Source organism: Numida meleagris, chromosome 10, assembly GCF_002078875.1.
Source record: "Numida meleagris isolate 19003 breed g44 Domestic line chromosome 10, NumMel1.0, whole genome shotgun sequence".
Taxonomy (NCBI): Eukaryota; Metazoa; Chordata; class Aves; order Galliformes; family Numididae; genus Numida; species Numida meleagris.
This window is the reverse complement of record NC_034418.1, coordinates 16,465,240-16,475,442: the sequence shown is the minus strand read 5'-3', so window position 1 is coordinate 16,475,442 and position 10,203 is coordinate 16,465,240. Positions and strand designations below refer to the sequence as shown.

The window sequence follows — 10,203 nt, the reverse complement described above, 5'->3', positions numbered from 1 at the left end:
CCACCACACACTTCACAGCAGGAAGCATGAGGTGCATATATACATCTGTAATCTGCCCACCCAAACAGGCCAGATGACCATTACCATAAGTTCAAGAGATCCCAAGGATCTCCCAAGGCCAGACTGACGAGCTACCCCGATGCCTTTTTCTAGTTGGTCTCTTCTCGAAAGCCACAGCAAACCTATTTTAAGCAATGAAACCCACCTCTTGCCTCCTTGGCTGAATTACAGGCAGTTTCTCTCTGTGGCTTCTCTATTACAATGCTGGGGAAGAAGGGAATCAACATGAAGGCACTTGTGCCCACTCCAGCCAGGCAGGTAGGGCAAAAGCAATGTGGGAGCAAGGTCTTGTCTGCTCCTGGAAACGCAGCGCTCAGCAGCACAGCCTCCCGGCACCAGGCTCCTCTCTCAGCTCTGGTATTCTGCAGTGGGCACCAGCCCAGCATCGGCCTCTCGCTTCGTTTGCTTTTCCACTCTTAGAGGAAGCCTTGGCCACCCGCAAAGCTGCCTGAGCAGCGCAAAGCACCTGAGCTGACAGCTCAAGGCCATCCGGCAGCGAGTGATATCATGGAATCGACACGGATATCGCTGGGATAAATGCCCAGTCCAGTCAGAAGATCACCTTTTATCTGGCTCATCAGCCCTGCTCACCTCACAGCACTTCCCACCAGCCTGAGCAGAAGAAAAGAAGATTGTAAGAACTCCTGCCCCACAGAGGTGATCCCTCTGGAAGAGGACACTGGCAGTGGTGGATGTGTTTTGGGATCTGACACCTCCCTTCCCTTGGACAAAAAGACATCTGTCTTCCTGTGTTTCGTCAGCTTCCTTAAACTTCAAATCTTTGTCCTTTCTTTTCAGAATTTAAGGCAAAGCATCTGTCAAGAACACACAACCAAAACTAGGCAGAGCTGCAAAATATCCTGGTCACTTTTTTATTGAGCACCAAAGTGGCAGAACCCGTACCCGTTGAGCAGCGGATGCACGGACCGGGAAGGGTCCACCTGGCTCTGCTGCTGATCCTCAGCTCCCACAAGGCAGAGCAGCTCCAGCCATGTGAGTGACGGTGCGTGAGGATCCGATGAGCACTGCTAGCACACAGTGATACTTGTGAAGTCGTCGTAGCACCAAATGCTTCAAGGTATACGTGGGGACAAGGAAAACAACCTACGTTCACTATTTCCTACTGCGCTTCGTGAAACTGTTGCTAAGCCATTTTCTTTGGAGAGATGAAGACAACTCACTTGGTGCATGCTTCCTTTCCAGCACACGACGGATAGCGCTGCTGATAACACAGCATTTATACAAGCTGCTTCTGGAGCTTCTGTTGCCCGGTCTGACAAACGATACCTTGAAAAGAATTAACTTGCAAAAACAAACACCATAGCACCACGAGGAAGGGCGATGTCTTTGATAACATCCAGTAAACAGAAGTTCATTAGGAACAATCCATCTGTAAATTTTCTTTTTAAAAAATACACTTTGGAATTGAAAAAATATCTTTCCCAACCCAGCCAGCAACGTGGTCAGGTATGTGCTTTCTCCTGCTGCAAAAAAGCAATCACTGTGGTGAATGTGTCCACTAAAATTAAGTATTTTCTTGGATAAAAATATAGAAGTAGATCTGTCTGAATGTGGTGTTGCATTTAATAGCTAGAACTTGGAGCAAAGGAATGGAGAACTGAAGGCAAATGAAGAGATTTAGGAAAGCGTGGAGCCTTTCATCTGTTCTTCTGCTCTGTAAAGCACCGAGGAGCACGCCTGTTTACGAAAGGAAACGAACAGCGGTTTGGCAGCTTTCATCTCTCCAGCTGCAAATGTCATATGCAAAGTATCAAGTGTTTTATAAGCGCCTGAGCTTTGGCTTAAACCATTCTGTGAATGGAAAAAATCTCACAGTTTGTGGGAGGAAGCAAGCACTTGTATTTGTGAATTGGGTATTTATAAACACCGCTACTATTCTGCATACCCAAATGCGAGTTTTATGCGTGCAGATGGGGACACGTACTAAGCAAGGGAGCCAAAATGCCTTCCTTTGCCTAGCAATTTTGACAATTTGTCAGAATGAAACGCTAGGTCCCTTTAGGAGCATCCGTAGAAATGGAAAACATTCACAGAAAATGTGTTTTCCATTTCACAGTGCTAAACAGCTATAAAAAGCTGTAAGGCCAAAACACAAATAACACGACCCTAAGGATTCATGGATTCAACATAAAGGTACAGGACTTCCAGAGAGCAGTAGCCCATCTGCCAGACAATCCTTCTGAACACACGTATTTATCCCGCTTTTGCTTTTCTAAGATGTGCACAAACAATCCAGGCTTCAGCCCCAGTGCTGAGGTTTTGCAGGGACAAAAGGACAGACACATTATTTGGGAGTATTAACTCAGGTGGCTATGAACAACAACTGTAAAAGGTTGGCAGGTGTGTCTCTAACTGCTTCAATATTGTGGAAAGAAATCTATTCATTAGCTCACAGCCTGCAGCTCACCAGAATGAGAAGCTTAAGGAAAGTCACTTAAAAATATTTAAAAAAACCTGTTTTTCTCCTGCCTCCCCAGATCCTTAAGATTTCAGGCTTAGGGTTGTAGATAAGGTGTCAAACTGGGTGAAACCCACCTATAAATAGGAAAAGAAGAAACCTGCAGGTTTCGTGATGCTTGTGAGAAGACTTATGTAAAGTAGTTGTTTGAGATAGGCAGGGGCTGGACTTGATGCAGAGAGCTCCTTTAGTCTTTGTCTTGATTATTGTCATGCTACTTAATATTTTTATATTTTTAAGCTGCGTTGGTAAGTGAAATCTGAATCGGTCACCTAAGACACACACACTGTGTGCCAGCAGCCTGATAAGGGCACTGTGGTTTGCAGGTGTCCGCTCCGTGGTATTTACATTTCTTCAGTGGAAAGACAGCTCATAAACGGCGTGGTTTCTTTCAGGGGATCACACTCCTCCCCATGCTGATAGGTTTAAAATCTAGACTCATCCTGTTTCTTGAAAATCAAAGTCTTTATCATTGGTGGGCAGGGATCGGGGTAATGCTGGAGATGGCTTCATGGAGATTTGGGACTAGAACTCTTCCAAAACATAACTGTTGAGTAAATTATTCCTTGAAAGCTGCTTAACAGAGTGATCCAGCTGGGTGAAAATTCAAAGAAAAACAAAAAAGGAATTATAATATTTATCCTTACGAGGATGTTTGTACAGAACTTGTCCTTACGTAGCCAAGGAATCTTAACAGTCACCCTGACGTAGGCACAAGACACAATTAGCTGCTTTGTTTTCATAACTGCCTGTTAAACTCAAGTTAGTTCTAAAGTGAAGCTAACAGCGTTAAGAAAATCGACTTGGAACAGAATCTTTGGTATAATAAATATTTTCACTCTTGCCTAATTCAAAGGCTGATAAAAGTCATGGAGCACTTTCAGCTGGCTTTGGTCTGGCCAGACAGAAGTACTTCTGCATGAATGGGTCACATTGTTGAGGACAACTGTTCATGCACATGAAGTTACTCCATTAAGTCATCCACATATGTAAGTATCTGCAAGATTGACCCTTACTGCAATCCACCTGGAATAAAGCCTTTGCTTGGTCTTGCAGCATCAGTCACGCCTATATTAAAAGAAGCCCCTAAACAAAAAGTTTGAGGTCTTAAACCTCACACTGTTTTGCAGCATTTTTCTCCTTGAAGATCATCCCATCCTCTAAATGCCTAGAAAGCAAGGGTTTCTCAAAAAAATCAGGTCCATCTTGTGGAATTAGAAGAAAAAGTGAGAGGGAGAGAGCAGAAGTTGGAAAAGACATTAACTTCTCCATGAACATTTTGCAGAGCTCTCTCCACAATGCCTCGGGTTCTCAGGACAATTCTACAGCACCATCTGTTTGTCTGCAGAAGTGTTTGAGCTCTACTCTAAGAGCCTGAGGTATGCATCTGTGCAAAGGATGAAGGTGTTATCCTTACGCTGGTGTTTTGATGAGAGGTAATTTCAGCCTCAAGCAACTATTTCTTTAAGTAAGTGTTTACTAAGAACCAACTACTTCCACCCAGCTCTCCCTTTTCTCACAGCACACTTACCCAGACACACTTTTGATTAACCCAAATGCTTCTGCTGGTTTTTCACATAGCCGACCACGTTGTTGGAACTGCTGCCTGTAAAACAAAACTCAGTGAGGTCAGACTGCAGATTAGTCTGTGGCAAAAGATAAAGATAAAAAAAAAAGCTAACTTTCCTGGAAAAAAGACCCTATTTTTGACTGAGTTCTGTATTGCTCTGCAACGAGTCCATGGCCATGACCAAAGCTCCAAAAATATACCTTCAGATAACAAAAGGTTGTAGGATTGGGTGTTCCTCACCCCTTGGATGGAAACCCCTAGAATAAGGCTGTATAACTCAACAATGTGTCACAGCTGGCAATACTGGTTCCTAAGAGTCCCCCAGTCAAGGTAATGCAGATCTGGAAATAAAATCTTTTTGACCAAGGCAAGGAGCCTTGAGACCAAAGAATATCTTTTTGCTACCCACAGACCTTCATTTCGTAAGCAGCAAATTCACTGTAAACCATGTAGAAACTGTAAGGATTAATAATAGCAAAGGTTTCATGCCAATTGCTTACCAAAATACTCCTTGTAATACTTATGCCTCAGGTTACGTCCATCTGAAAAAGAAGGTGAGATGAGAAGATGAGAACATACCAGCCAGCCTTCATCCTTTGTGCTGGCTATTATCATGTTCTGTCCAGTAGTCACGAGTCAAGGAATCATAGACTTCCTCAAATGAAAGAAAATTTGGGTGAAATTTCAAACCGTCTATTAGTGATCTGCAAAGTTCAAGTTCCAGGTAGCTTTTCTATTGTTATTTACTCTCCCAGAACTAGCCAATGTTTAAGAACCATACAGAGATAAACTGTATTATATATATGTGAAATAATAAAACCAAAGCCCAAACCCCATGTCTTACTGGTGTGTTTGCTTGACACAACAAGAGAGGAAGGGAGGTTTCCAGTCAACTGACCCGGATTTCCACGGAGCTTGATGCACTGGCCCCTGTTAGGGATTCCTTCGGCTGTGTTGCCGGGGTTGATGATATGGCACTCATACCCTGTGGGGCAATGCAGAGGCTCATCTCCATCCTCAGTGGTGCTGCAGGCCTCAGCTGCAAAAGAAGCCTGAAGGTCATAACTTGTGGCTTTATCACCCACAGGTAAACAAAATAGGGCAGCACAGTGCCCTTCTTCTGTACCTCCTCCCAGACAGGATGCTTCCCAAAACTGCTTCAGACTACTTCCCAAGCAAGGCCACCAAGGAGCTAACACCTTCGAAGACGTCTGGCAGAGTGGAAGATCAAGTTCACACCTTACATAAAACCTGATGTGTCCAACATGGGGAATGCAGACCAGCCCAGCTATCGGTAACAGCACCCTACCCACAGCCTGTTGTGTGGGGTCTGTGCTGGACAGCAGCGAAAATAAACCACTGCTGGTGGTCTCTTGTGGGTGGTCTTGCCTCCAAGCAGCCATATGTCTGTTCCAGTGTTTTGGGCTGGGTGAGGAATCTGGGGAAACATGAGCAGGAAGCTGGCAGTCTCCTGCTTCATTCTTTGCTCCACACCCAGTATGGTACTGATGAATCTGAACTTCAGATGTGACTCATTGTAGAGTAAGGCAGCACCACCTCCTGTTGCCAACAGAGGCCTCAAGCACCCTGACCCTGAATACCCAGCAAGTGTGGAGCAGAATAAGAAAGTAAAGCAGGCCTCACAGGCTGTGTCTGCGTACATTAAGCGTACGGGCTGTGCTGGGACACTCCACCTTTTCATTTGCCAGAGTTTTAATTTTAAGAACCTCTGCTGTAATTCCCATGCCATGACTGATGGGTCTTACTTCACTAGTTACTCCCTTGAGCTGAGATAAGGTGATAAAATAAGAAAAAATAATACAAGCATGACAGGGATGGTTGAGGAGGGACCCATTTTATCTTATTTCTAGCAGTGCAACTCCAACGAGCTGGAGGCAGAATTTTCTCTTGAAGAACTGGGTGTTTCCATAATGGATGAGAATCAAGGTTCAGTGAGTCTGATACCATCTGTGTAGGACAAAAGAGAGTAATTTACTGGCACTACCTGAGTCTGACTAAAGCTGATCAAAAGCCGAAACAGCCTTTCCATCACGAAATTGAGAACTTCGGGCATCCATACATTTCAAGATGCCTCACAGAAGAAAATTTCCTGCCTCCCCACTGCCTCATTGCTTCATTTTGAAATATGTTTTATATTTGAAAAGCGTAATTAAAAGTCCTTTCTCTGTGGAACTAACTGAGAAGCCCAATCTCATTAGCAGTCTCCAAGCTCTGATGCTCCCAGCAACGTCACGCAGCTGTGCAGCTCTTTGCCAAGGTTCTTGTTTAATGCATTCCCCTGACTTGAGAGCTGGAGTTGAGCCCCCATCCCAGGGCAGCTGTGTGAGGAGGCCACTGTAGGCTATGGCATCTCCTAACCCATGTCTACCCACAATTTGTCAGGCAGCTGGTGGAAAATCGGTGTGTGCCGACAAAGTTTTTTCTAAAACAAAAATAATCTATTTCTACTTATTTCAAGAATGGATAAAAATCTCATTCCCTGGATTACTCCTAGTGCTCTGCTGCCTCCAGGCTCTCCCCTGTGTGTTGCACTTGGTTTTGGAAGGGCAGATCTGATCAGGCTCTCCTAGCACAGGATTTCCGGCCAAACCCATAAAAACCAACTGATTTACTGCACCAGAAACTATTTCTCTGCACAACACAGTGTTATTTGAACAGAAACCATAGACAAATACCAGTAGCCCCAGCATGTCAACAACCCTGGCAAGCTCTGTCTATGATAAATATATTATTTACAGCCTTTTGCATAATCACTCGTCTCATGGAGAAGACAGCAAAATGTACTATACCTTGTAAGACTTCCTCTGGGCCATCCAAAAGCCACCCATTTCCTCCCAGCCAGCGGGGTTTGGGCTGAACCAACCAGTCCAAAACTGTAAAAGAAACAAGAAAGCACAGAGTCAAGGCAGGTACACCGCTATGGAAAAATCACAGATATTCTGTAACTGGCAGTGATGAGGCTGCTGGGATCCTGAAGGACAGATCTGAATGGATCCTCCATTCCCACTGCATGGAACAGACAAGTGGGTTGCCTGTCTTCTCTGAGCACTAATTCAGATTCTTTTTTTTTTTTTAATTTTTGAATATGTAACAGGCTTCATTTGCACTGGTGGACACTGCGCAGCACCAGCAGGTCAATCTTAGATCATTTCTGATTCAGCAGTCACCCCCAATTCACCTCCAAGAAATCAGAAGTGCGGAACCAAAGTCTTACCCCTGACTCCCACGCAAAACACGCTTCCCACCCGCGACCTGCGATGCATGGGGATGCCCACCAGAATGTGCACATGTTTCTCCCTGCCACTCTTGACTGGCAGTACCTGGTGGTGGCTGCACAGACTCCAGGCAGGCGTAGATGCAGCCGTTGTAGCAGCAGCGCTTGTGCCTCTCGCACTCGGAGTCGGAGCGGCAGCTGGGCACCTCGCAGGCTCGGTCCGGCAAGGTCTGGGGCGGCGGTGGGCAGCGGTCGTTCTTCTGGTAGTGGGCACTGTGAGAATGAAGAGGGTACTCATAATCCTTGCAAAGAAAAGAAAAGGAAACAAAGGTTTGGCGTAAGGCGGATACCAAACATCCCATCAGTTGAAACAGAAGAGGGATTTTCAGTGTGGGTCTCAGGTACTTTCTAGGCAGGAAAAGGAAATGTTCCGTTTCCCCAGCCCTGACTTCAGCGCACTGGAGACAGAGATATACGACCACCTTAGCACATTGCTTTGGAAACACCGAGCCATCAAACTGCTGTGCGGAGTTCATTGGTAATTAAGGTGACTGCAATGGCAATGAGGAGGTAAAAATCCTTAAAAGTCTTTTACACTACTCCAGTAAATTGAGAGAAAGGCTGTGGGCATCATCAGAACCAGCATCCCAAAACACTGCTCTGGTAAAGGAGTTGAAATGATGACGTTGCCTTGTTATGAGATTACATCCCCAAAGGGATCTGGAGCTAATGTCCAGGTAGTGCCTGGCTCTCAGACAGGCTCCTTCTCCCTTGTCCCATCCTTCTGGACCAGAAGGGAGAGGTTCAAAGTCTTTCAGGCCTATCCCCTGTGGGGTCCCAAGTTGTTAAACTGGAAACCATTCTTAAAACCAGAGGTGATGCGGGTGAGGTCTGTGGGGGTGATGGCAGTTCATCACAAAGCAAATGAGGCACTGCTGAGCTACAGCAGAGAGAAGCCCCGCTGCTCACTGCATACAGAAAGGGAGATTTAAAGAGGATTAACAGGCACAGCATTTTACCAGGAACATTTGTAAGAGGCAGTATTCAGATATTATCTGTGCTGGTGGCATTTTAGCAAGAAGCCAGCTCCTCCTGTCAGAGGTGAATCACCCAAGACCATTCCTTTCTCATCCTTGGCTAAACCACTGGGCTCGAGCTTAGCCCTCCAGAGCACCATACAGTGCTCATAAAGGGCAAAAATCAGATCTATTAACACACATTAATAAGCTCTAGTCCAGTCAAAAGACAGGTTCTGGATTTGGCCTTTTAACAGAGACCAACGTCTAGCAAAAGGAAGAATAGAGAGCTGCCATCTGCTCACTGGTTTAAGAGCTCTATGTGTAGTTGGCCCCGTCACCACTGTGTTTCGAAATCAGTGACGAATCACTGGGGCTGTTATTCCAAGAAACAATGCAGAGCAACTGTCCCTGAGGGGGTCCCCAGAAAATTTCATCACCGGGCTATGGAGAAATCTGGGGTGAGACTAATATCTTCCTCTAGCTACTCTGCATTCTAATTGCGGAAAGCTCAGCATGGCTTCTGCGGAGCACGTGTGCCTCTGCAAAACAGCATGTCACCACATGCACTGCCCAAAAATATGTCCTGGGAGAGGCCCCAGGAGGCAGCCTGCACTCGTCCCACATCCACAGGCTGAACACTCCCTGGATAGGCTGAATGCATCCAGTATGGCGTTGAGTTCAGAGGAATGAACACTGCCTGTCACTCGCATCTCATAGGATCGCTTGCCAAAACTTCTGCATTCCCTGATGGGTCTGTAAAGGAGGCCCACTGCCCCGGGGACTGACTGCTGGCCTGCAGCTCCATGCGGAGCACCAAAACAAATAACAACACACATTATTTCTGCTAACAACGTGAGAAGTTTTACTTCTGTGCTCTGCTGTGTACTGTGTGTAGCATATAATTGCATCGCTAACGTGGTTGCTTGTCCATCAGAGCTGATCTCATTTCTTTGGGTGACAGCTAGGGGGAAACGGAGAGCAGTGCATTTCTCAGCTGCCTGCTTTGCAGGGACTGAGTCAGAAACACACAACTACAGAGCAGAGTCAGGGCGAACAAAAGTTTTAATTTATGGAAGAAGGTGAACCCAAGGAAAATCCACATGCTGGTAACGTCTATACCCGGATAGATAATGTGTGTGAGTCTGCATGTGAGAGACAGAGAGTTGCTAATGTTTCCATAAACCACAGCCTCCTGCCCTGTGCCCACCACCAGCCAGCTCCCACTGCCAATACATCTTTTTTCCTTCTCCTTTTGCCTTCATTGCTTACACACAGTGAACAAGAAATTGCCCCTAAAGGATATGAGATAGCATTTAACAGTAAATCTACGCAGTTCCAAACATTTCATAGGTCTCCTTGTCTGAGGGAGCATGCATCCTGAAAGGTCACAGTTTACCTTTCTATTACTGAAATGTCAGCTGCAGGCTCAGATGTAGCAATCAAAATAATACTGGATACATGGAGGGAAAAAACCCACAGTTACGGCAGTGGCTTTACAAGTGATTCAGAAACCAAGAAGCCAAAATCACAATGAACAGTCAGCTTAATGAATGAGATTTCCATTGGGGAACAATGTGAAAGTTTCAGCCAAATTCCTTTGTACTTATGACCTTGCTGCCCATTTCCTCTGATCAGCCACTGCTCTTAATCCCTCTCTTTCTGAACCTCATGGCCAATAAATTATTTTCGTGGACTTGGAATAATGAAACTACTGCCACCGGTTTATGCACGCTAAACTCTCAGTGGGAAACAGGATTCCCTCATTCACAGAACACCCGGCTATGGACGGCTCCAGGTAGGGGCTGCAAGGTCTCTTTAAAAGCTTTCCTAAGATCCCAGG

The 10,203-nt window shown here is 45.6% G+C and overlaps 1 protein-coding gene across 4 annotated transcripts in view; it reads right to left on the bottom strand.

Moving 5' to 3' along the window:
- The window catches only part of WFDC1 (WAP four-disulfide core domain 1), a 110,100-nt gene continuing 102,716 nt past the window's right edge, over positions 2,820 to 10,203 (bottom strand). For 2 of the 4 annotated variants that reach the window (XM_021408859.1, XM_021408856.1), the window contains 6 exons: positions 7,451 to 7,646; positions 6,920 to 7,003; positions 5,008 to 5,148; positions 4,610 to 4,651; positions 4,071 to 4,145; positions 2,820 to 3,133 (listed from right to left, as the gene is read on the bottom strand). In XM_021408859.1, the coding sequence (XP_021264534.1) occupies positions 4,087 to 4,145; positions 4,610 to 4,651; positions 5,008 to 5,148; positions 6,920 to 7,003; positions 7,451 to 7,646 (522 nt within the window). In that variant the 3' untranslated portion in view covers positions 2,820 to 3,133; positions 4,071 to 4,086. The remainder of the gene's footprint in view (positions 3,134 to 4,070; positions 4,146 to 4,609; positions 4,652 to 5,007; positions 5,149 to 6,919; positions 7,004 to 7,450; positions 7,647 to 10,203) is intronic. The other 2 variants (XM_021408857.1, XM_021408858.1) reach the window with 1 other exon arrangement.